This window comes from Lissotriton vulgaris, chromosome 11, assembly GCF_964263255.1.
Source record: "Lissotriton vulgaris chromosome 11, aLisVul1.2, whole genome shotgun sequence".
NCBI classification, from domain to species: Eukaryota; Metazoa; Chordata; class Amphibia; order Caudata; family Salamandridae; genus Lissotriton; species Lissotriton vulgaris.
The window spans coordinates 388,183,668-388,211,150 of record NC_141699.1 but is presented as its reverse complement, the minus strand read 5'-3'; the positions used below and the strand labels follow the sequence as shown (position 1 = coordinate 388,211,150).

Genomic DNA, 27,483 nt, shown 5'->3' with positions numbered 1-27,483 from the left:
CTACAGTATTTCTGTTTGTTCGTTAAGGGACCCCTGACGAAGGGACCTTGCGTCCCGAAATGCATTGGGCACAAAAATCTGTGGTTTCTATTTTTTCAATGTTATTGTAGAAGTCATGTAATGTGAAATGTATACCATGATGTACTTGTGTTAAATCATTTTGAAAGTGTTTTGAAATCATGATGAATATGCATTAAATATTCTAGAATGACTACATTCTCTAAAGTTGTTGCGTGCTGAAGTCCTTACAGCCACTAGTTGGTGTTAGGCCTATTTCATGTTCATTTAACTGTTCAGCAGGCAGTAATTCAGCACAGCACACATACCAAACTAATTTGTTAAACTATTGAACTGAGTGCGACCTCCACCTACATTCATTGTTTACAAATCCTGATTTAGAGTTTGGCAAATGGTTACCCTGTCAAAAACGTGAAGGATATCCCATCTGTTTATTATAAGTGTGTTGACGTCCCGGACTGGCCGTAGCGGGCACCGGGTGTTTCCCCGTGGGCCGCTAGGGTGTGGGCCGGTTTTGGGCCCCTGGGGGACCGTTTTTGTACCAGAACGGCAATATCTGCCCCCGGTAACAAAAACGGGCGAAACCGGCCCAAGCAAACAGCTTGGTCGCACCCTTCCTGCCTCACAGGGGGGCGGCCGAGCAGTTTGCCAGGGCCGGTTTCGGTTCCCAGTCTGGCCCTGGTGTGTTGGTGACAGAGTACCCCTCCGCCAAACTCTTAATCAGTCCCTAAATGTTTAATCTGGATCAGCTGGCTGACCAAAGACACTTCATGTCAAGCAAGAACATGCTATTTAAAATAATCAGTTAAATAGAGTACTATACTATTTAGGTGTGTCTTAAAACAGGAAAATACTTAAAAGTAAGTCTGATTATGTTGTTTCAGACTTGTTTGTTACTCCAGGAGGTATAGTCATCAATAGTTCAACAGGAATGTCTGGGCAAGGATGGTTATATGATTCTTTCTTGGAAAAAATTCCAATCATGTACTGATTTTTGGTGTGAATTATTTATGAAAAAGCTTTCACTCTATCCTCGAGAGTGAGTGGAAGAACAGCCAACACGTGTTTCGCCCCTTTACATGGCCTGCCAGCCCGGGGCTTCTTCAGGGAATTTTAAAAAGGGATTGTCAGAGTAAACATAGCCTTCAAAGGTCCTAGGATTTTTTATTGAAGCATAATGACGGTCCTGAGTCGTGTCCGTGATGGATAGTAGACGGCAGGCCATGTAAGGGGGCAAAACACGTGTTGGCTGTTCTTCCACTCACTCTCGAGGATAGAGTGAAAGCTCTTTCATAAATAATGCACAGCAAAAATCAGTGCGTGATTTGAATTTTTTCCAGGAGAGAATCATATAACCATCCTTGCCCAGACAATCCTGTTGAACTCTGTACATATTAGGGGGTTAGGGGTTTCCCCCCGTCATGGGCAGGAACTAAACAAGGATATTTTGCTGCTCAAATCTACGGTGAGTAAGGGATCAGGAACTTTCACCCCTTATTTCCCAAAAAAGAGGTATAGTCGTTAATAGACTGGAAGGATTTACAGCTGATCTCTGCAATGCTCAGCTAACAATGGGCCTCTGTCTGCAATTAAAATTCCAGTGGCGACTCTTCCGCTATGGTGGTGGTGCATTCCCTCCACCCCGCCAGTACCTTCAAAAACATTAAAAAAATTAAATGAAAATGAAACTGGTTTAAAACCCGTTTTATTATTGCTTTCTTTTTCTTGTGCTAAGTCTTGGGGGCGGGGCCCAGGGTGATGGCAGGCTGGAGGGGGAAGTGTTGGGCACTGCCTTCACTGCAAGTGTGGGTTTGGCCAACCCCACATGCGCAGTAGAGTTCTCTTTAATCCGAGCTGCATTGCCAGGTTGGAGAGAACAGGCACAGGCTCACAGTCTGTCTGGGAGCACAAATCATTGGCGTTCAGGCCAATCCTGAAGCTGCTATCATGCATGGGAGCAGACTCAGGATTGGCCGCAGGGCAGTCTGGGAGCCTGTGCCTGCGGAAAAGAGGAGCAGAAGAGCGTAACGCTGAAGGGCGGCAGATAGTTGTTTTTTCTATTTTTTATTTCTCTCTGTCGCACCATCCACCCCTCCCCCTGCCCCGCCTTTTATCCCTGAAACGAGCCGCTCACATAAAAATCATCAGGTTTTGCTTACCTTTGGTGGCGAAAATGCTGATGGAACAAAGAGCAACAATGAAGTTGCCTTTTCAATGTTCTCATTATCTAAATGTGCTGTCAGGCTCAAAGTCATTAGCTGAAGAGAAATAGAATCAGATTGAGAAGCTACCATTTTAGATGAATTCCATCATTAACTGTCTTGATGCCATTTTTGGTATATCTGGACGATATTTCAAGGATATAAAGTGTGACTTTCAAAATGATGGCTTTTGATAAAATAGCAAACATAATGTGAAGGACCATTTGTTTAGATCACACCACCAAGTGGACTGTCGCTCTAAGAGAACAGAAATTAGCACTCAACCCTCTAAGTGTTTGGCAGGTTCGACTCGTATTGTTTTCTGTAGTTCAAAATTAATTGCATTACTGTGTTACAGTAGCTTAGAGCATAATCCCCAATGTGCTGAATTGTGTTCCTGAAATAAAGACTTCCGAAAGGTCAGCATCTTACCATCCACTAGCATGTTCTTGAGCATCTCCAGAAGATCACTGTCCCCAAACAGACACTTGGCCGTCACCCCACGCTTCATCTTCTTCACCGCCACCACGATCACCACCATCCTGCGGAAAACGAACGGCTGCTTTGGGATGGTCAGATTCACCTGGCAGGATCCTCCACACCTGGTGCAGGTCTTTGAGTAGAGACCCCAGTTGGCATCTGGCAAGGGTGGCTGAGGATTAAATAAACAGAATGAGATGCTACTTAGGGGAACATTCTACTTCAGGTCTATTTGTGTCTAATCTGCTCCACCCCTGTCGACCCATAATGGCTGCGGCATATCTGGCCATATCATTATTTCCATGTAGGCCTACATGTCTGAGTCTAGAGAAGCTCTGTCCTGTCCGTAGTATTTCATTGGCCTACTCGCCTACCTACAAGGAACTGTGTTGTTCATCTAGACTGGTTCTTTAGTGTTTATGATACTTCTTTAGAATGGCCCCAGTACAAGCGACATGCAAAGAGACACGCCCCCAATCAGACCAATCAGATGTGAGAAAGGCCCTCTACTCACACACTACCCTGTAATCCATGACAGTACTTTCAAAGGACACCCCAATAATCTTTTACCCTTGCCCGACTCCCCCGTCGGCGTGCCCACGGACAACCACCCCAAAGAGGCTTCCTTCTTTTGGTGTTGCAGGGTAATTGTCCTCTTGTTTCCCAGGGGCTACCCAGTGTAGACACTTGACATTGAAAACAGCTCCTGGAATCCTTTTAGGCCAAAGAGAACACTGCAAGCAGAGGCCATGAGGCAGATGCCTTTGGCCCCAGCGGTGAGTAGTGCTTTATCCAGTGCTTTATATGGCTCGGTCTGTCAGGTACTGAGTACATGTACTTCTTTCTTTGGAGCGGAAAAGTACCTTCACTTCTCAGGAGAGGTTCAATTCTTTTAATAGGAGAGTACTGGCACTTTTGAGAAGTAGGCAAGTACTCTAGTAGGTGGTACCTGCACTCCTATTTTTCCATTTCAACCACTGGCTCTATGTGAAGGAGGAGGATGGCTTGGGGCTGCACCTGCACAGCGTTGTGTAAGCAGATATGTTACAACGTTGAGGTGCCAAACTCTGCATGGCCGTTGCTAATCTCTAAGGAGAGAGAAAGAGAGAAGTGCATAATTAATTTCTGCACATCACATCACCAAAAGAGTTGAGGATGGAGACTCCATAGGGCATTGACCACAGAAAAAGTAACATTCCACAGGAAACAGCCTGGTTGGGCAACATGAACATCACCACCTGTGTATGACCCCCTGGTTCCTCTAGGTCTTACTTTGGTGAAACTTGCATGGATAGTCTTGCCAAGAAAAGGGTTTGCATTATATAGAATTGTTGCAATACTATGCTCTCCCATTATAGTGCCTACGATCTGCTATTCAGCTCAAGTGCTGCAAACCTGCCTTTTTTCCATTGTTCAGGAATCCTGAAGCAAAGAAGTTCTGTTTGGACACTTCCGGAGACCCAACTACTCTCTAAATGTGGGGCCGAGCTTGCGGCAGACTCCAGTTCGTGCTGGACTGAAAGCACTGGGACCTCACAGGAGCAGCCAATTGGAAAACCTAGATAGAGAGCTTGAGCATTGACGCCAAGCCCAGTCCTTGATAGGCCAAGCACATGCAGTTCATATACCCCATGGGGTACACCTCACTCGATTGACGTGGGACTCGGCAAATCTCTCCCATATTAGCCATTTGAGATACGTCCGTCTCCAGCAGTAGCTGACCAACCTAATTGGGAGCTGTGTTGACTCATTGGATATAATCACTTCCTTGATGACATACACATTGGGATTAGGTCAGGCCTCCTGCATATGAACGACCATGCTTCACATAACTAATTAACTAATTATGTCTTATGACTCCTGGACATGGTGATTTGTGTCTGCGGGTCCTTCTTTACCTGTGGTAGCCTTTGAAACCATCAACCTCAATACTCTTTTTGATACTCTACAGGACTGTATGAGCGCAGATCTTGGATGCTTCAGTACTTACCTCAGCAGAGGTAAAGCAACTGTGTGTTTGTGTCTGTCTGTCCCGGTAAGGCTCTATTGTATTCCCAACACTTTTCGTCTTCTTTTTTTAACTAATTGGTGATCTCCACACCTTCACCATAACTCATCAGCAGTATGCCAATGACACCATATTGCGACTCTATAAAGAGGCTCCTTTCCTAATGAGATCTTTTTCCATGGCTTTACCCTCAATAATATCCAAGAGTGCATCACTCATCATTATCTCTGCTTACTTTCTGCACATTCCCCATACATTGTGCTTGTGTTTTCAATTTTCTTGGCTGCTCACATGCCATCACTGAATGCACTACATCCCTTGAATTCTTTATTGATTCCAGACTCATCCTTCATATTCACATCAGCAACACAGCTGTAAATGTACATTACCAGTTAAGCTCACCCCTGAGCATGACTTCAAAAATGTTGGTAATCTTTGGCTCGCTAGACTCTACTTCCGTCATTAAAGACGGGAGCATTTTCAAAATGCACTGTGAGGAGTACATATTCCTCATTTTTCTTCTCTACATTAGCAAATCACAAATTCAAAATCTTTGGTGACTTTCCCAAGCTGCAGAGACCAGAAACTGTTTACCTGGAATTCTTTCCCTTTAAAGTACAGTGTATTTGAGATTGTAATATAAAAAGTGCCACTGGCATGCTATACGCATGTGCACATTATTTGCACCCCCAGGGCACTTTGGGATATCAGAAGGGTACACAAACACTTGGGGCTCCTTCTGTAATACATATTGAGCCAGTGATAAATATGCACTGGCTCATATCCAAAGGAAAGCCTCCCATTTGCATGGTGATTTGGCCTTATGCAAATGAGGGAAGCTATTGCCTTTATGCTAGCACCATATTACAGATGAAGTGGCAGATGCAATCGGGGAGTGCACTGAGTGTAAACCACATAGAGCTGGTGTAAAGTCAAGGCAACTTTCAATGGTGCCCTTGAGAGAGTATAAAAGAGGTCTCAGGGACTCCCCCAGGCAGGGCCGGGCTGGGAACTGAAACCGGCCCTGGCAAACTGCTCAGCCAGCCCCCCCTGGGGGAGGGAGGGTGCAGCTGAGCTGTTTGCGAGAGTCGGTTTCGGACGATTTTGTTACCGGGGCCGATATTGCCGACCCCAGGTAACAAAACCGGCCCCCAGGGGCCCAAAACCGGCCCCAACCATAGCGGCTCACCGGGGAAACGCCCGAAGCCTGCTATGGCCAGTCCAGCCCTGCCCGCAGGAATCCCTATGATAGTTCCTATGATAGCACATACATGCCTGCAGCAGGGTGTCTGCCCTTTTGAATTTCAGATCAGTTTGTCGCCTTCGCACTTGAAAACGTTTGCAATTTGGGTTTGCAAGTAAATACCGAATTGGTATTTGGAAGGGGCGTGTAGGGTGGTCCCTTCCACATACTGACTTCTTAAGTTATGTATTATTGTGTTTCGACTGAAATCCGGTTGCAAACCATTAATGTTTTACCACCAAGTCAAAGAAGGTGGTAACCATTCAAAATCAGGAAGGGGACACCAAGGAACCTCTTCCCATTTCTGAATGTGGACTGAAACATTGTTAGGAACAGGCAGTGGTCCCTTGGGCCACTGTCTGCTTAAAATGGTTGTAAAATGTTAAATTTTTTAAAATGCAAATGGACTTCATTTAAAAATAAAAAGTAAGACTGATTTATTTAAACGCAATCACAGACATGGTGGTCTGCTGACCCTAGCAAGCCATTATGCGTGTGACTAGCCAAAGGCAGTGGGTTGCAATTTGTGACCACCTAGTGCATGTAGGTTCTATTATGAACCACTATGATTCTGTGTTTTTCTAACCAACTATTAATACAAAGGTTGGATCACAAAATACCAATGTATTCGGTAGAAGTTGGTGCACAAATTAGGACTACTTCATCTGAATCTGCTATAATATATTCCAAATAAGAATCCAAAAATTGCAAATTAGTATTTGTTGCAATTCATTATTTCATTTTTGAAATATTAGTGCATGATGCACTTAGTCCCGTATCTTTCAAACTTTTTGCCTTCATTTTATAACTTTGTCATGTCCTGATTCCACTCACTGCACTCCCTTAACCCCCTATGGATTTTACCTCCTCCTGTCTCCTTCTCCCTCCCTCCCCAAGCCCATCTTTACCTCTCCTGTTGTCTCCCAGCCTCAATCCAGTCATGTTCATAGGGCACTTAAGCCGTTCTGAAGCCACTAGCTCAGTGGTTCTTAACCTGGGAGTCTTGGTAAAGTTTGTATATGTGTGTTTATGTATGTATATATATATATATATATATAATATTAAACATTTTAAAATGTTCTGCAAATGTGAATGATTTGGAAAATGGAGTCTAAAAAATAAGTTATTATCCTCAGATTGATTTGTAGGAAAAGTGCAAATGCATCAGACCCACTATAGCATGGATGATGAAAGACCTCAATTGAATTTAGAAAACCTCCAACCTTCCGATTAAAATCAGAATTTTAGTTATTATTTCATATATGTTTGTGAGTAAGTAAAGCGTTTCATCATTTGTATGTTTGTTTATTGCATGCTTGATTCTGTTTTTTGTGTATTTTATTTGCAGTTCAAATCATCAAAATGACTGAGGCCGAGGTCTCTGGCTTCCAGTTAAGACTCAGTGGGAGTCCCCAGATTCTAATAATGATTTAGTGGGGGTCCTCAGGTTTCCAATAATGATTAAGTGGGGCTCCACAGAAGTAAAAAGGTTAAGAATCACTGGACTACCTCATCTACCAGTGAAATTCTAACGTTTATGGGAAGAGCTCTTCATACACAGTGTTTTTCTTTATTTCTCAAAATGTGTTCCCGCTTCCTCGAAGTTCCCAATTAGGGTTATTTCCAAGGGCTTTGGGTTATTTTGGCGAACAGTTCTACAAGCACCAATATAATATAAAATAAAAGAGAAACGTATACACTATGCCTTTGTAATCCCATGTTATTGAAGCATTTCTGAAAATCTCACAGTATTTGCCCTAAATGAGATTACAGTTCTTGTTCATTAGTTTTGAAGATGAATTGTAGATAGTAAAGCCTGGGTAGTGCTGGGGCGTGGCTTGGATGGCAAGGAGGCAGCAGACCTAAGTCCGGAGCTCCCGACCCCCAAGTTAAACGAACGGCGAGCAGGAGAAGTGAAACGCCAATAAGCGCGACAAAAAGCATAAGGAGAGGTGCATAAACATAAGGGGCACCCGCCAGAAGCATCCAGAACCGGCTACGTCCATTGGGAAGGCGGACCGAAGCGAAAGGAAATCGGCAGGGGGAAAGGAAGAGGGAAGCGCAAGATGGCGGCAAGCTCCTAGAGGAGGAACCTGGGACGCGGATCGCAAAACCACCAAGTAAGAACGCTCCAAGGCAGACGCCATAAACGCTGCATGCTAACCCCCCCACACTGGCGCACCCCCACATGCGAGGTATTGAGAGGTATTGAGAGACCACCAAGCCGACCCCAATACCACACACGAGTGAAAGGAAGGAGACAACGGGAAGCAGCCATCTTAGGCAGGAGCGAAGCCAGCAGGGGCCATCTTGATTAGGCAAGACGAGGCGGGCTCCTACAGAACCGAACGACCGCCGCACCGCTCAAACAAGCCAAAGCTACGAAGCCTGTCAGCGGACGCTGAAGGGGTGGCAGAACGAGGCAAGGTACGGGCCGAGGCCAGACTGCAGATCTAATCCCTGCCTAACCAAGGTCGATCAAGACCACACCCTATCCAACGGGAACCACAGGCGAAGGGGGCGGCCATCTTGGGTAGGGCACAGAGAGTAAACAAGCAGCCATCTCGGGGGTGAACCGACACGGCACTGAAGCCGCCTCCACCCGATCCCAAGCACCACTAAGCAAAAGGCTTCAGGCGAAACTAGGCAAGCGACGGGTCGAGGCGGAATGCGCAAGTCACCTAGAAGCAGAAACCGAAGAACGAGGCGACACCCAAGCAAGGAAGCCCTTAAGCAAACACAGACCCCCCGCTGACTACAAACAAGCCTGCGACTGCAGATCTAACCCCTGCCTAACCGAGGACGATCAGGAGCACTCGCCATCCACCGGGAAATCAGAGGCGTAGGGGGCGGCCATCTTGGGTAGGTCGTTGAGAGAGTAAACAAGCGGCCATCTTTGGAAGTGAAGCACCAAGCGGAAACAGCGCACAACGCAACGATACCCCCACGCACGAAAGTGGCCAACTCTAGACAAGGGAAGGAGGCGGGCAAGCACTTGGGGAAACGAAATACGGTAAACACGAAGCAAGGCACAAACAACGAGCCGCCAAAACAGACGTGTGCCAACGACGGAGGCGCCTAACCAAGCTGTGGCAAGGTAGAACGCACGGCCGAAGCAAGGCCAACAAGCAGGAAACCACCCCGACGGCTATCAGCGTGGCGACTCCCCACCCCAGTAATAACTACAGAGTGGAAAAAAGTTAAGACAGGGGGACACAAAAAAAAAGAGGGGAAAGACACAAAGGGGGAGATACCGCAGGAGGCTGGCGGAATCCAGGACCAAGACCAGAGTGGTCAAGTGGCCACCCAGATTCAGGGATAGCAACCTAACAGCAGCAACCACCCCAAGCAACAAAGAAGATAAAGGACCAAAAAAAGAACCCACAAAACATCAACCAACAGAAGGGAGACTCCAAACACATCAGGTCAGAAGAGGTTTCGACGCCATGGCGGAGAGGGACGGCAAACAGATCACAAATGACCAAAAAAAGAGCAAAAACGACATAACTGCCTCACCCGCAAAGGAGCGAGGCGACCAAGGCAACGAAACTACCACACTGGACACACTACTGAGGAAGATAACAGAGGGGAACGATCTAGCAAAGGCCACAAAAAAGACAGTGGACAATATCCAGATGGAACTGATAGCGATCAGAGCTGAGCAAAGCAGAGCTAACGGCAGAATTGACGAGGCGGAGAAAAGGATAAGCCAGCTTGAAGACCGCGCAAATGTAATTCATAAAGACCTAGGCTTAGTAATAAAGAGAACCATAGCGCTACAGAGATCTATGGCAGAGCAAGAAGATAGAAGCCGCAAAGGGAATATAAGATTCCTGGGGGTGCCCGAAGACGAGGAGGATACCCCGGGGCGTGCGCCCTGATGCTGGAAAACATAATCCCCAAGCTGACCGGTCTCAATTTTGACAAACCGCTCGAAATCGTCAAAGCCTACCGCATACCAGCAAAGAAACCAGCGAATAGCAACACTCCCAGACCAATAATATGCAAACCATTAAGAGACAATCATACAGACGCAATCTTCGCCGTGGCCAGGAAGGGCAAGCCAATGTTGATTAATGGAAAGAAGGTAACAATCAGTCAAGACTTCTCCAGGCTAACAGTGGAGGTGAGGAAAGGTTTCCTAGCCCAGCGAGAGATCCTGCGCAAAAACAACATCACATTCACCTTCGCAGGGCCTTCAAAAATGAGGATTACGGACAGGCATGGAAGCAAGATATTCGATGATCCCAACGAGCTACACAGATACCTGCAAGGCCCAGTTCTGGAAGACATGGAGCATCAAAGCCCAGGAGCAAAGAGAAGAGCCTCCTCAGACGGAGCCGAAGGAGAGGACATATGATGAAGGCGGTGAGCCCACATCTATCACTTGCTGCGTTTTCTTGAACTCGAACTCAAAACGAACTTATGTACCTCAAACAAACGCACACAAAGCAACCGCATCTACCTCAACCGCCGGAAACGACGGAAGCGATGGAGAAGGAGCAACAACAACAACCATATCCTTTTTCCTTGAATGGGTTTTGCACTTTCGCTCCCTTCACTCTGGGCGGGAAACCAACTCAGCGAAAGAGACTATGCAAGGACTTGGGGGGAGGGGGAGTGTGAGGACCCTTGCTGTCGCACACCCGATTTTCTACAGGCAGGGGGAGGGGGGAGGGAGGGTGGGGGGCGGACAGAGGGGGTGGACGGGACAGGTGGACATGATGGCAGATGAGACAGCAGGCATTTGTGTAACGATAATTTCCTTTTACTTCCCTTGCTATATCTTTCCCTTACCTATCACCCCACTTCGCACATCCCAGCCCCCGGGGGGGGGGACCACATGGCACACCATGGAACATGGACTTACATGCCAGAACCAGATCACAAAGAAGATAGAAACATCAGCGACAACACAGCACCTCATGACAGACCCAACAAGGGCTAGCCTAACCACGAACTTGAAGGTGGTGTCCATGAACGTTAAAGGCCTGAACCATCCAATTAAACGCAGGAAAATATTAGAGCACCTGGCAAAACTAAAGGGGGACATATACACGCTGCAAGAGACGAAACTCTCAGAGGAAGAAGCAAAACTACTCAAAGCAAGATGGATAGGGGACGTCCTATGCTCGCCAGCGAAGGGTAAGAAACGGGGAGTAATAACCATCCTGAGCAAGAGGGCTAACCTAACCATACAAACGACAAACGCGGACGAAGACGGCCGCATGCTGATAACAAGCCTCCAGAAAGGCAACGATCGAATACATGTAGCCAACATCTATGGACCAAATTCTGAAGACAAACAGTTCTGGCAAGTAGTGGATACCAAGCTAAATGACATACCGCAGGAAGACCTCCTGCTTGTAGCAGGGGACATGAACAAGACGATGGATCAGGCTACGGACAGGCACCCAAGCAGACTAAGCCACAACTATCATAACAACAACACCCTGAAAGACCTATGCATCAAACACCACCTAGCAGACCCATGGAGGCTACAGCACCCAACGGCGCGCGAGTACACTTTCTACTCACACCCGCACAGTTCCTACAGCAGGATCGATTACATACTGATGTCCAACAACCACACGCACCTGATAGAAGAAACGGAGATAGCTACAATAACCATCTCTGACCACGCGCACATATCGCTCGCTCTAAGCGGCAAACACAACGAGAACCCAACGAGAAGATGGAGACTGAATGACGACATCCTACAGAACAAAGGGAACGTGAAAGAGATAGAGGAAGCACTAAGAGACTACCTTGAACACAACGATAACGGTGAAGTGGGGAAGAGTACCATCTGGGACGCCCTCAAAGCGACACTAAGAGGTAAAATGATCAACATCAAATCAAGGATGAACAGAAGCAGGAACAAAAAAATCTCAGAGATAGAAGAGGAGATAGCAGCACTGGAAAGAGGTCACTGCGCAAACATAGCAGACAAAAACACACTCACCACGCTCACAAAAAAGAAATACGAACTGAACAAGATTCTGAGCGAACGAGCAGGCTCTTGGCTGACAAAATTCAAATCTGTGAACTTGTGCAGAGCCAACAAAGCAGGGAAACAGCTGGCATCCTACCTAAAAGCGAAGCAAAGGCAACACACAATAGCAGCAATAACAGACAAAACAAACAAATCGCAAACAACAAACAAAGGAATACTGGAAGTCTTCAGACAGTTCTACCAAGAACTGTATTCCGAAGATAAGAACCTGAGCAGAGACGGTGGATCCGCTCTCCTAAAAGACATCAACGTGCCAGAGCTCAAAGAGGAGGAGAGAACGCCGCTCGAAGCAGACATAACGGAAGAAGAAATCGAAGCTGCAATCAGCCAGCTAAAACAGAACAAAGCGCCAGGACCGGACGGATACACCTCCATGTTCTACAAAACGTTCAGCCACCACATAAAAAAGCTATTGTCAGAAACATACTCAGCCTGCATACACAACGGCAAGATGACAGAGTCCATGAGCGAAGCCAACATCACAATAATCCCCAAGGAGGGGAAAGATCCTCAGTACCCGCAGAACTACAGACCCATCTCGCTAATAAATGTCGACTGCAAAATCTACGCGAAGATACTGGCCAATAGACTAAACAAAGTCCTACCAGACACCATCCACAACTCACAGGTAGGATACATCAAAAACAGACTATCGCAAGACAACAGAAGGCTACTATGCCACCTAATCAACCATACAACACAGAGCAGCGAACAGGCAGTCATGATAGCGCTGGACACAGAGAAAGCCTTTGACAGAGTCTCATGGCCATTCCTTAGGAACTGCATGGCAAGATTCGGTCTAGGGGAGAAATACATAGCAATGAGGATGGCCCTATATAGCAAACCCAAAGCAAAAATAGTGGTGAACGGAAGCACATCCGAGACGCTCACACTAGGAAGAGGCACCAGGCAAGGATGCCCACTCTCACCAGGCCTCTTCCTGCTGGCACTAGAACCCCTACTAGCAAAAATCAGAGACAATAAGGGGATAACGGGCGTTAAGATCAAAGAGAAAACAGTTAAACTAGCGGCCTACGCGGACGACATCCTCATCACAACCACAAACCCATCTACGTCAATAACAGCACTCATGGATACAATAGGAGAGTACGCAGAAGCCTCAGGGTACAAACTCAACAAATCGGAGTGCAAACCAATAAACGTCCACACTACAAGAGAGGTCCTCGGAGACTCAGGCCTGGCATGGCAGACAAAACCACTCAAATACCTAGGACTACACTTCGGGAGAGACCTAACATCCACGCTACAACATAATGAGGACTCACTGCTGAAAAAAATAAAAGAAAGGCTAGAACTATGGTCGCCAAAATACATCAGCTGGTGGGGAAGGATAGAAACGATCAAAATGATGATAACGCCGGCGATAAACTACACGCTAAACATGCTACCACTCCCAATGACAGAAAGCTTCCACAAGAGACTGGACAAACTAATCAACACCTTCCTATGGAGAAACAAAAGACCCAGAATCAGCCTACTCAAACTGAGACTAACCAAAGAACTCGGGGGCCTCAACCTGGCAAACTTTAAAACATACCAAACAGCATGCCTGGCAAGACAAGGGATGGCCTGGATAGACGGCACCCAAACGTACAAACCAGTCTGGCTAGAGGTGGAGAAAGACCTCCTAGGAGGCCTCAACCCGACAGCTCTGCTAACGGCAAACAGGCACCCCCTAAGGTCCAACCCAATACTAAAACACACCAGGGAAGCGCTGATGAAAATAGACAGGCGAATGATGCAGAAGCTGAGAGGAACAACATGGGAATCTATCTGGTTCAACACAAAAGTGACATACCAAGGGGAAACAATGAACAACGACACATGGATCAAGAAAGGAATCAGCCTCCCCAAACAGATGGAAGCCAAGCAAAAGCCGCTGACATTTCAAAACATACAACAACTACATGGCCTCCCAAACCAAGAGCTCTACAACTTCCTCAAGATCAAAACTGCCATAACTAGAGCAAACCTACACAGAGAAGAACCAGGCATCATCAAATACATGCAGACCACAAACTCAGCAGGTCACCAAAAGATCTATAAGCTACTGAGCCCATCCACACTGTCGCAAAACAAGAAAATGACAAACTCATGGGAAACACTTCTAGGCAGGCAGCTAAATGAAAAAGAACGGGCAAAAATGTGGAGCTCGGCAACAACAAACAAAGTAACCCCACAACTAGCACAAACAAAATACTGGCTCCTTCACAGAGTCTACTGGACCCCTTCCAGGCTCCACAAGGTCGGCATCGCAGAATCAAGCAACTGCTGGAACTGTCAAAAGGAGGAAGGTACCCTCGAGCACCTCATCTTCAAATGCGTGAAAGTCAGGAAGTTCTGGGCGCAGATCAACGCATTCCTAAACGACATGCTCAAAGCAGACCTAACAATCAACTATGCAAGCCTTGCAACAGAACACCTGACCGCAAACCTAAACAACAGAGAAAAGAGAGACCTACTGGACCTGCTACTCACAGCAGCCCTAAAAATAATCCTGACGAACTGGAAGAACACTGCCAAAGCAAACTTCAAAACATGGATTAACTGGGTCACCTTCCTGAGAGGTGCAGACAACATCACAGGCAACTTCTCTAAGGAGCACACCCCGAAAGGGCTTATGTGGGGCCCACTCGACGAACACTTGAAGGAAACGCAATAACCCCCGCCCGCCCCTCTCTCTCTTCTTTCTCCCTCCTCTCCCCCCCTCTTACCTGGGGGAAGCCAAGAAAAAAGTGAGCACAAATGTTCTGTATACAAGAAATGCCAAATGTATATTCCAAAAAAAATAAAGCCTGGGTAGTGCTATGATGGGGTATGTTTCCTCATCACCAACACTAGATGGCGATACTGTACTGTGCTAAAATTGTAAAATAAGCATTTTTGCTACTTTTTGTTGAGCAGCACATAAGCTGCTTTGAAAAAACACCAAGCCCTGGCAAAGGCAATAGGTTGCGCAACGTTTTGTTGTTGTTGCTGTTTAACACCTAAATACAGCATTCCGCAACTGAAAGGTGACTAGCTAACCTTTGCAAACAGCCTTCGACTGCAGGGCAAATGTGCATTAGAGTTTCATTCACTTTGGAGCTAGAAACACATTTTCACACTCAAGGTCAACTTGTCTGGCTTACAAATGTTTCATCAGTCATTGATGGGTTTAGGCATTTAATACGTAATAATATATTATCTGTACTGGGTTACCTATTGAGCGAGGAAATAGCCTGGCACGTGTGTGCCAGTATTGGGATTTTTGTCACACTCTAAAGCCCGCCATTACAGGCGGAGCCAAACCCTCGTGAGCCCCAGTGGGGGGCAGCAACTGACTGTGAGAGGGGAACCGGCCAAGCAGGAAGTTGGCCGCGCGAAGAAAGAGGGGCAGAGTGTTCCACACCCACTGGTCCGAGGTAGCAAAAGTAACAGAAAGAGAACATGACGCAACCTCGCTTGATGCGAAAAAATAAATAAATAACAAAACTGAGCCACTCCCTGCCAAACACAATGAAACTGAATTTGGGATGAACTCCTATGCCCAGCAATATTTTGAGAGTGTGATGTGGTGTAAAATCCAGAGCTGCCGACTTTGGAACTGGGGAACCTGGTTCGAGTCTCGGCATTGGCTCTCCCTGTGCCTACAAAAATAAGCATTTGCAGTGCAATAGGTCTCGCATTTACGCGAGTTTAAGCTATCGACATTGTAAATGACAATGCCTTTTATTTATGTTTTAATGACAAAAACAAAAATAAAAGGCATTGTTATTTGCAATGTCAAGAGCTCAAACTTGCGTAAATGCAGGACCTATTGCATTGCAAATGCTTGTTAATATATATAAGTGACCACTAAGGTAGTGAGGTTCCGTGACAATTGTAAGTGGTGTTTTCACCTCGCTCGAATATGGTCGAGTCTGGTATCTATGAACCGCAAATGACGAGTTTAGTGGGTGTACGCGTTTTCGCTGTGCTAACCTAAACCGTTCGTCTGTTCGTGGGTTTCTTCATCTGAACCCACGGGTTCCATTTTAGATACGGCATCCATTTTGTTTCTTGCCCTCAAGTAGCCAGCGAACGGACACTGTCCGCTTCGTGACCCTGGGATTCCCAAACTCTTGCGGAAGACACGTGTTCCTTTGAGGGTGTCTTTATGACGAGGGGGAGGACACTGCAAGGCAGATGGCCCCGCACGAGGCTCATCTTGCCGTGCCGGTCTATTGTCTCAGTTGTGCATTCATTAGGCACGTCTCCTTTGATCCCTGCAATCGTGTTTCTGATAGCACCCCCTTACACTCTTTTCAATCTGTTCGCTATCCTCGTCTTCCTCTGCACCTGTTTCTGACTCTTCCTTGATTCGTTTACTGCCGGAATGGAATGCACTAATGGTGAGAAGATGTACTTTTACAGTTGGGAACCGGCGATGCTACTGTAATTATGTTCCGGGACCCTGAATACATGAAAGCGACCCCCTATGAAATTTACTGTGGGAACCGGGTTGTAACCTTTTGTTTGCCATGTTATCGTATGACAAAAAACTGTATAAAAGGAGCGATCCACAGATACAATTCTAAGCAGTCTCCTTGAACCTACATGCTATGTACTTCTTGTGACTTCTGTGTTCCCTGCAGTAAATAAACCTTGAATCTTTGACGCCGAAGGAAGTGTCCCGTGTCTCTGTCATTTGTACGCCGGAACAGGTAACCCACGAAGGTTTCAGGTGTTGTCCCTGGCACCGCTGGGTCTTAGAAAAACCCAGTCCTTCAGTTGGCGCCCAATGTGGGGCGGCATCAGCGGTACTGGTCCAAAGCCCGACGATCGTGAGGAACTTCGTGTGAAATCGCCGAGGGAAGGTGCACCCCGCTTCATCGATCCTGTTGTCGAAACAAGTGGCCCGAAGACTTTTCCCGCGAAGATCCCCGCCTCCTGACGGCTGCGACGGACTGCTGCCCTGACTGTCGACCTTTTTTGGCGCCTGGCGTAGACCTTGGTACAGCGAGACGATTGACGGGCCTTCCTGGTGACGCCATTGTTCTTTGAGTTAAGTATTTGTGGGTCGCTCCCCAGAATCCTTAGTTGTTGTGGGTGCTTAGTTGTTGCATGGTTCCATTGCATTTGTGGTTCTTCGTATTTTGTTCTTAGTTGTTCTATTTGACGACTGCAGTCGCCAAAAAACGAGGGTTTTTGCACTTTTGCGGGGACATTGTAATCCAATAACCCTTGACGTTTGTGAAACTCGGTTAGTGTGCACGATGCCTGGCCGTAGTACTTTGTTCAGTTGCTTTAGAGGTTGTGGTGCGTATTCCCGATTGGAGGACTCATGTCCGATACCTCCAGTTGGAACTCCGATTTATGAATTATATAGTCGCCATGGTATGGGTCCTATCACATTCAATGATTATTGGGTTCGTTACACTAAAGATGACGGTGTCCTTAGTTGGCCACCTCATGGTAGTTTTGAGACCCCAATTTTAGATAATCTCGAAGCTAAATTGTTCCAAAGAAAAGCAAGGCCGGGCATGTTTGATTCCTTTCGGTTGTGGCGTAAAGAATCCAAGCAAAAAGAAATCAAACAGCTTAAACGTAATAAGAGAGAAGGTATTGTTACAACGACAAGAAACGCAGAGCAGTTTCAGCGAGACAAAGAAGAGAAGGAAAAGGAAATTTTTGATAGACTACAACGTATGACAGTGGATAAATGTTATCCCGCTTTACCGACGGGTACTGATAAGAAGGGAGAGGAAGCAGTAGAGGACCCTTTGTTGTCCTATCTACTGAAGTCGCCATCTCCATATGCACAGGATACCACAGTCCCTGTGGTTCCCCCTGTTCCTCAACCTGTTGTCCCGGCAGCTGTTAATCAGCCTGCCGCTGGTCTTGTTCTTGCGAATCCTTCTGTCCCTATTCCTCTACCTGCTACTGTCCCCACTGCTCCATCGTCTATACCTTCTCAAGCTACTGTTCCCGCTACTTCCACTCTTGTGGCTACTCCTACTGCTCTTGCTCCTCCTGTCTTTGGTCCTCCTGTTGTTACCCCTTTACTTCTCTCCTCTTCCCCGTCTGTTCGGCGACGTATTCCTAATATTGTTGCTAACTTTTATTCTCCTCTTGGACCGATTCTTGGGTCTGCTGATTCTGATGCTCCCCAAAGACGAAGTCAGCTTCCTGGTGGTAGGGAACGTGATACGCTATTTAAAATGGCGAAAAATTGGATTAGTTAGCCCCTTAAGAATCCTCCACGCATGGTTGTCGAGACATTCTCTCAATTCAATGAGCCAACACAGAGATTCGTGTTTGAAGAAATGTGCAAATTCTTACGCGACGAGATATCGGTTGACGCGGTAGACAAGGTACTGGCCGCTGTAACTGACCTTCAGCTTCAGTTTTCGAGTGGTATGATTGTGGGTAGCAATGTTCGACGTGCTGTCGAGCATCTTCTATCTTTTCGTCCTACTGTGATGCCCCAAGCATTGTTTAAAGATGAATCTGAGGAATGGATGGCAACGCCTGGTCAGTATCCCATGCGTGAAGTTCCACCAGTGTGGATGCCAGGTAATCCTGCTGCTAATCCTGCTATTCTGCCACATTTCCAGAGAGTGTGGATACACCTACCATGGAAACGATCGGAAGTTTTGCAGGTTAAGCAAACTTTGCCTGACCCTCGCAAAAATCCTGCAGGGTACTATAAAGAATTGTCCCAACTAGTGGATGCTACGATAATGAACCTTGCCGACATTGATATGTTGTTCGGCAATGTCGTACCGCAACCGGTATGGGCGAAGATACGTCAAGAAGATCATGCAGCTGAATTAGGTGGTGATTGGGCTGCGCTTACAGCGGCTGACGTACGACAAGTTGGTGGGGCTAAGCCTGAACAACTCATTACTAATCTACCTCAGAGAATAATTACATTGATGAAGACACTTATGCCAGCTATGAAAGTTAACTGGGATAAACTGTCTGCCTGTAAGCAGAAGAAGGACGAGAGTGTCTCCGATTTCTTTACGAGATTTGAGGAGGCATTCATCGATCACAGTGGTCAAGATATGGGCACTGAGGGAGGTCAGAGGTTGTTTGTGGATAAATTTGTATCAAATTTGTTGCCTGAACTTAGCAACAAATTGAAAAATTCAGAAAGTGCGTGGGCTGTTTCTACTTCTGCTCAGATATTGGCCACGGCTCAATATTATGAAAATAGAGAGAAGGAGGAAAATGATCGTGCGGATAAAAAGACGAAAGAGCTCAAAACGAAAGTTTTGTTACAACAAGCGTATCCTCCGCGCTCAAATCAAAACGATTCTCAACAGCGGAATAGATCGCAATCGCAGCCCGCTAGGTTGCAGTTGAGGAATGACTCTTCTTCGCAGAGATCTATGCTTGGGTACAATCAGTGTGCCTATTGTAGAGGTGAGGGTCATTTGAAATTTGATTGTCCGGTTTTGCGCGATCGGAATAATGGCAATTCATCTAGAGGAGGTCGTAGTGGTCCTCAACAGGCTTCACGAGGTAGAGGTCGTGGTGTTACTCAGAATCAAAATGAGCGTTCTAATAACTCCTCTGATTCCAATAATTGTTTTGATCAGCGTGGGTCATCGTCAGGTAGATCTGCACAGTACAATGTGGACGATTATTATGTCGACCAGGGTACCGATGATGGTAATTACTAGGACAGCCATAGACAAGGAGAGGGAGTAGTATCAGTTCCGGTTGATCAGAGAGGGCCTTACGTCGCAGTTGCCGCATCGGGCGTAGTTGAGCCTTTTCTGTTGGACACTGGTGCAGCGAAAAGTTCCATCATGCATTCGAAACTCCCTGGCGCACCTTTGTCTGGCTTAACAAATGTTTCCGTTGGATTCTCTGGCGCCCCTGTTAGCAATCCGGTTTCACGCCCTTTGCCCCTTACAATTGGGCCTCGTGAGCTCAAAGCTCCTTTGATTTTGACCACTGGTTGTGGTGAAAATCTTTTGGGCCTGGATTTGCTGAAACGATTGTATGCGACTTTGTATTGTTCTCCTGCGGGAGTGGAGCTTACATTGGGTCAGAGAGTGATCTCTCCTATGTATTTGTCAACTGATAAGCTCCCACCGGAATTGAGTTCTCTTCCTGCATCTTTGTGGGCAACGGGTCCCAATGACGTGAGCCTGCTTGACATCTCCCCTTATGTTGTGCAATTGAAATCAAATGTGCGATTACCACGTATTCCCCAGTATCGTATCTCCCTTGATGGTGAGCGAGCGTTGTTAGCGATCATCTATGACTTGATCGAGAAAGATGTTATCGAGGAGACTCGGGGAAACGTGTGTAATAGTCCTGTGTTACCTATTCTGAAATGCACTGATCCATCTAAACCTCCTGTTTATCGTTTTGTTATTGATTTACGGGAGGTGAATAAAATCGTGGTTCCTCAGTTCCCTGTGGTGCCTGACATTACGGCTCTACTGACTCTGATTCCAGCATCTGCTTCTTGGTTCTCAGTGATCGATTTAAAGAATGCTTTCTTTAGCATTCCGATTGCTGAGGAAAGCAGGGACCTTTTCGGTTTCTCGTTAGGTGGCCGCAGCTTTAGGTTTAAACGCGCTCCTCAGGTCTATTGTGAGAGTCCATCGATATACAGCCAAGCCCTGAAGAGTCAACTTGATGCGTTTGTGTTACCGGCTGGTGCGGCCTTGATCCAATATGTCGATGACTTATTGGTGGCTGCGGACACGCGAGAAATTTGCAAAACTGCTACGGTGTCTTTGTTGCAACACCTCTGTGACTTACATCATAAGGTGTCACCTTCTAAACTGCAATATTGTTGCCAAGAAGTAACCTATTTGGGTCACTTATTGTCAAAGGAGGGAAGAAGGTTGACCCCAGAGAGAATTGCAGCGATCGCTCGAATGACTGTGCCAGCAACTCAGAGAGATGTGCGTGCCTTTCTAGGTATCACGTCATACTGCAGGCAATGGATTCCAAATTTTTCATTGCTAGCAAAACCATTGGTAGCCCTCACGTGCAAGGATGTTCCAACTCCTTTGCCATGGACGGAAGAATGTCAGGAAAGTTTTTATGAACTGCGTGATGCGTTGTGTTCGGCTCCTGTGTTAGGTACCCCTGACTACAGTAAGCCGTTTACACTATACGTTCACGAGAGGGAAGGTTGTGCGTTGAGTGTTTTGACGCAGCAATTTGGCGGTAAGCAGCGTCCATGTGCATATTTTTCCTCGACCTTGGACCCAGTAGCTAGAGCATTGCCGAGTTGTCTAAGAGCGACAGCGGCAGCTGCGGTGTCCATCCGACAATCTGCGGGATTGGTCATGGATAATATGCTTACGGTGATGGTTCCACATGCATTTGACACTCTCTTGAATCGTACGAAAACCCAACACTTGACGAGCGCACGGTTGTCTGGGTACGAGCTGACGCTTTTGGCAAGTCACATCCAAATAAAGCGCTGCAATGTTCTAAACCCGGCGACGTTGTTGCCCATCAATATGGAATCAGACGAGGTATTACCACATGATTGTTATTTGCGAACTGAGGAAGAAACGAAGGGTCGTGTTGACCTAAAAAACACTCCATTGGAAGACCCCGATGGTACCTTGTATGTGGATGGTTCATGTTTAAAGTTGCCGAATGGTGATGTGACGACCGCGTATGCTGTGGTAACGTTGAGTACGGTTGTGGAAACTGCAAGATTGAATCAGAATTCTGCCCAGGTGGCAGAATTAATTGCATTGACGAGAGCGTGTGTTTTGTCGAAAGGGAAGCGGGTGAATGTGTTTACCGACAGCCAGTATGCCTTTGGCGTCGCTCATAGTTTTGGACGATTGTGGCGAGAGAGAGAGGTTTTATGACATCGCATGGTACGAAGATCCAACACGGACAGCTTGTGAACGATCTTTTAGACGCACTCACATTGCCCAAGCAGGTGGCGATTATTAAATGCAGTGCGCACCGTAAGGTGACGGATGATGTTGGTCGTGGCAATGCGTTTGCTGATGAGATCGCTAAGGAGACTGCGAGAAACCTTGCAACTAGAATGTATGTGACGAGTTCGGTAAGGTGGCCTGCAGAAACTGGTATGTGTGAGGATACTGTCGAAAGTGTGAAAGCGATTCAGAATGAGGCCACCGAAACTGAAAAGACCAAGTGGAAGGAGAGCACAGGAAAGTTGGATGCGAATGGATGTTGGATTGATTTGTCGGAGAATCAAAGATGGATGTTGCCGGATGCATATGTGCTAGCTGTTGTGACCATGGCACACGGTTTGTCACATATTAGCGCGAAAGGTATCTGTAAGTTGTTGTTCCCTGTATGGAAGAATGATGGTATCGCTAAATGTGCTGAGAGATTGGTTAAGAATTGCATGGTATGTATGATGTACAATCCTGGCAAGGACACTCCTACACCCCCTGGCCACTTTGCTCCTCCTACATGTCCCTTTGAGGTAATCCAGCTGGACTTCATCCATATGGAGCGATGTAATAACCTAAAATACGTTTTAGTTGTGGTTTGCGCATTATCCCGATGGATTGAAGCTTACCCTCTCAAAGACAATACTGCCCTGTCCACAGCGAAAGTCCTACTGAAGGAGTACTTTCCTCGGTATGGAATGCCACGGATTGTATGGTCTGATAACGGAAGTGAGTTTGTGGGGAGTGTGATGAAGAGTGTGTGTAAGGGCCTTGGAATTACACAAAAATTCCACAGCGCCAATCATCCCCAGTCAGCAGGTTTGGTTGAGGGGTACAATGGTACTCTAAAACTAAAACTCGCAAAGATTCAGGCTACGACTGGTCTCTCGTGGCCCGACGCTTTGCCTCTGGCTCTTTTGTCCACTAGGGCGACTGTACACTCTCGAGTAGGGCTCAGCCCATATGAGATTGTGTTCGGCCGTCCTGCAAATATTTGGGGGGTTCCTAGACCCAGTTCATTCACAAATCTTGAATATCCAATGCTAATTGATTACCTTCATGATCTGACTGCTAAACTGAGGTTAATTCATCAACAGGTCTTTGAAGCACTGCCGGCGCAGACGGAGGGTCCAGGCCACCAGCTCCAACCCGGAGACTGGGTGGTTACCAGAAATTTTGTCCGGAAGCGAAACCTCGAGCCGAGGTTTGTTGGACCCTTCCAAGTGCTACTCGCCACAAGGACCGCTGTTCGTTTGGAGGGCCGCAAGCATTGGGTGCACGCCACCCACACTAAAAAGGTACCAATACCTTTACCAGCGGACTCGTGGGTGAGGACTGGCATCGCTGCAACAGAGACAGAAGCTTTCCTGAACTTTGTGCCGTTCAGTGACACTCAGCCTGTGGGAGATACTTCAGTGCAGCCAGATAACTTTGTTGAACCTTTGCCATTGGAGAATTCAAGATCTGAACTATCGTCTGACCGACAGGACTCTGTTCCACAATCCGACCAATTGTTTGAAGAGCAGACTCGTCCTGGAAGAAGCAGATATTTTCTTCGTTCCAATACCAGAGACAAATAAAATTATTTTTGCTTTTTCCTTTTTGAAATTCACGTTACCCCCATTACCACTTTGAACATTTTTGAACAATTGTGGTTTTGTATCAAATTCTGAGTTCTTTTCCACATATGTGTGTTTTCCACAGCTAGGAGATTTTGTATATATTGTTTGATTAAAAGAACCTTACATCCGGGTTGACCGTAGGGCCGTGCGGGTACTTCCTTCTGTTTAGTAGGTCCTGACACTAGGTCGGAGGCCGTTGATTCCTGGGAACTCCTGGGGATTGACCATTGCTACACAGAACGAAGTGCGTCAAGAACGTTGCGGACGGTTTTAGAGGATGGCATTCTCAAAGTTGTTGGAAGTGGAGAAGACTCAAGCGCAAAGATTCGAACTGCATAGGGTGGTACGCACCAAATGCTTTATGTTTCAGGTGTTCCTACTGTTCCTAACTGTTTCCTCGTTACTGGTGGGTGGAGTATACTATGCGATACAATCATTATTGCCTTCTGCTTCACCTACCCCTTCCTCTGAACCAAAACCTACTTCCACTGTTTCTCCTCATTCCTTTCACATCTTACCCCAACACGAGCAGGTTAGACGTGCGGAATTCATGAACAATTCCTTCGTTCAGCTCCTTCATCAACATCAGTTGGTGATGAACACTACCAATTGTTGGGTGTGTGGGTTAATGCCACATACCACGGATAGGGGAATCCCGTACTTGGTCCTTCCTTACAGTTCCCAGGGTTCAGCTCGAGCATTCCAAACAATGTTTCGTAGCGCACTAGATTCCTACCCCCATCGAGAGCCACGCACTGCAGATCATGGTCCTGGCCCGTACCACAAGCCTTTGGCAAGAGCGATTGCCGATTTAGATAGGGATATCTTTGACGCATCGCTTATCCCAGAGGAAGAGGTGCGAGCATACAGAGATCTGAGTGAGGCTGAGTATAGCATGTCAGCGGGTGATCGGCAGCTTAAAAGCTCGTCTCCGATCTGGATCGTACCCCATCTCGGTAATTTCTGTCTGAAAGGCCTTGGCCGAAGCCCGCGAGCTCAGCTCGGGAGGAGTGCCTGTACCGAAACGTATGTTTTGCCGACGGCCTCTTCCCCTGTTCTTCTGACTGCCAAGGGTACTTACTTTGTTTGTTACGACCGCGCATATACATGGTTGCCTCGTGACTTCTCAGGCACATGTTATATTGCGAATCTGTTGCCGCCGACCTTTACTGTTGGGTCGGATTATCACAAGACCAGAGTTGTGAGAGGCGTGATTAGCGAAGAGGACACTGCCGGTCAAGAAGCAGGAGACTTCTTTAAGGGTTTCTTGCCGTTTTGGGGACCTATGATCAATAGTAGGAACCTGAGACATTTGACTTGAGTGTTGCAATCGACCGCTAATATCACTGCGAGCGCCCTTGGTAATATTACAGCAGAGCTCCAGGCTGACAGGCTTATGACGTTACAAAATCGTATGGTTTTAGACGTTGTCCTTGCTGATAGAGGTGGAGTATGTAAGGTGATCCATTCGAGTTGCTGCATTTTCATTCCTGACAACGCTCCAACTGTCTATCAAGCCATCTCGAAGTTGCATAAGATCTCCGAGTCCATACACGTGGACGTAGGGGATTGGACGCTACTAGGGTGGTTTTGGGGCCTGATGTCGACGTGGGGTTGGAAAATTCTGATGATCATTGGGGTTGTTGTAGCATTTCTGTTCACGTGTTGTCTTTGTGTGCAGTGTGGTCCCGCCTTATGTGGCCTCTGTGCTACGACGTGTATAAGACGGCCACCTGTTACCAAGGAAGCACTGATGGATAGAATAATGTTGCAGCAACATCTGGATGGTCTGATGAATATCGAGATCGATTCTGATTCCGACTAGTGCTTGCCTACATGAGGGCAAAAGGAGCGTCTGAGGTTCCGTGACAATTGTAAGTGGTGTTTTCACCTCGCTCGAATATGGTCGAGTCTGGTATCTATGAACCGCAAATGACGAGTTTAGTGGGTGTACGCGTTTTCGCTGTGCTAACCTAAACCGTTCGTCTGTTCGTGGGTTTCTTCATCTGAACCCACGGGTTCCATTTTAGATACGGCATCCATTTTGTTTCTTGCCCTCAAGTAGCCAGTGAACGGACACTGTCCGCTTCGTGACCCTGGGATTCCCAAACTCTTGCGGAAGACACGTGTTCCTTTGAGGGTGTCTTTATGACGAGGGGGATGACACTGCAAGGCAGATGGCCCCGCTCGAGGCTCATCTTGCCGTGCCGGTCTATTGTCTCAGTTGTGCATTCATTAGGCACCTCTCCTTTGATCCCTGCAATCGTGTTTCTGATAGCACCCCCTTACACTCTTTTCAATCTGTTCGCTATCCTCGTCTTCCTCTGCACCTGTTTCTGACTCTTCCTTGATTCGTTTACTGCCGGAATGGAATGCACTAATGGTGAGAAGATGTACTTTTACAGTTGGGAACCGGCGATGCTACTGTAATTATGTTCCGGGACCCTGAATACATGAAAGCGACCCCCTATGAAATTTACTGTGGGAACCGGGTTGTAACGTTTTGTTTGCCATGTTGTGGTATGACGAAAAACTGTATAAAAGGAGCGATCCACAGATACAATTCGAAGCAGTCTCCTTGAACCTACATGCTATGTACTTCTTGTGACTTCTGTGTTCCCTGCAGTAAATAAACCTTGAATCTTTGACGCCGAAGGAAGTGTCCCGTGTCTCTGTCATGTGTACGCCGGAACAGGTAACCCACGAAGGTTTCAGGTGTTGTCCCTGGCACCGCTGGGTCTTAGAAAAACCCAGTCCTTCAGTAGGCGTATTGTGCCCTAAGCAGGGTGCTGTATATTAAAAAGTAGGATATGTGTTTCTATAAATTCTAACAGCAAAAACCCCCAGTTGTCGTTTTTTGCTAAAGAAAGGCTAGTAGCCCCACTGGCAAGTACAGGGTTACACACTGAAAAACCTGAATTGGACAACTAAAGTTGGTACTTCAAGGTATCAAAAGATTAGTTACATTAAACATTGAGCTGAAATAGCCAGACTGACCTACCCCTCATTCTAACCTCAAAGTCTTGACATCAATGAAAGTATGCCACTCAAGGAAGTATTAAATAATGTATTTACGATCATGGAGATGGCGGGACCAAGCATATACATATCGACAGAAGCAGAGTCTTGGTCAAAGTTATCTACTCTCCAGCAAAAAACAATATTCTCCCTGTGCTGAGTATGCTTATTTAATAACATTGTGCATTTTGGGAAATGATGCTGTTGCTTCTTACAACCATACATATCAAAGAATGCCAACATTGAAAACATACTCAACAAAGAAAAATAAACTAATACTGGCATATGTGAGTAATATCATTGATTTCGAAAGGATGAATAGCTGTTTGGGCCTGTGATCTTCATTTTACAAATGTATTTTAGATGTAGATTATACGAGTCCATGGAGCTTTATAGTACTGTTGAGGAAGGTGTGCTTTCACTGCAAACATGAGAAAGCCTTCTGGGAAATCTCTTTGGGTGTTACTCACTTGCAGCTAGCTAACACGGGCATGGGACATTTTTACTACTTTATCAAATGGAAAGATATAGACAGGTAGCAGAAAACGGTAACTTGTTGCCATGGCAAAGTAACGTGTGTATATGTATGAATGTATGTTTTTGAAGCACAAAATTATCTGGAGAGCAGGAAGGGCTTAACATGGCCGGTGCACAGTGGCGAGATTAGGTGGACGTCTCAGGCTGGACGAGCATCCATGGGAGGGGATTGATATCATATCGAGAGGTAATGTTCTTTGGTGAGGTGAGTTCTCAGATCTTTCCTGAAACTGGAGAAGGGCAGTTCTGAGGTTTGCGGGGCTGCTGTTCCGGAATCTCTGTTCAAGACTAAATTACCAACATTTATGTTTTAATGTCAATCCCTGAAAATGCTGCATCAAGTTAGAACAGCCATAACAAGGGATAAAAACATCTCTGTAAAGCGTCCAGTCAAAACCATAGGGTACCCCTGCAGACCAGTGGGGTGGGAGGGGT

General features: G+C 46.5%; 1 protein-coding gene across 3 annotated transcripts in view; it reads right to left on the bottom strand.

Annotated features, from left to right (window-relative positions):
• LOC147679838 (interleukin-1 beta-like) overlaps positions 1 to 27,483 on the bottom strand; it is a 114,870-nt gene that overhangs the window by 23,330 nt on the left and 64,057 nt on the right. For all 3 annotated transcript variants that reach the window (XM_086943395.1, XM_086943394.1, XM_086943393.1), the window contains exon 4: positions 2,652 to 2,871. In XM_086943395.1, coding sequence (XP_086799521.1) covers positions 2,652 to 2,871 — 220 coding nt within the window. The remainder of the gene's footprint in view (positions 1 to 2,651; positions 2,872 to 27,483) is intronic.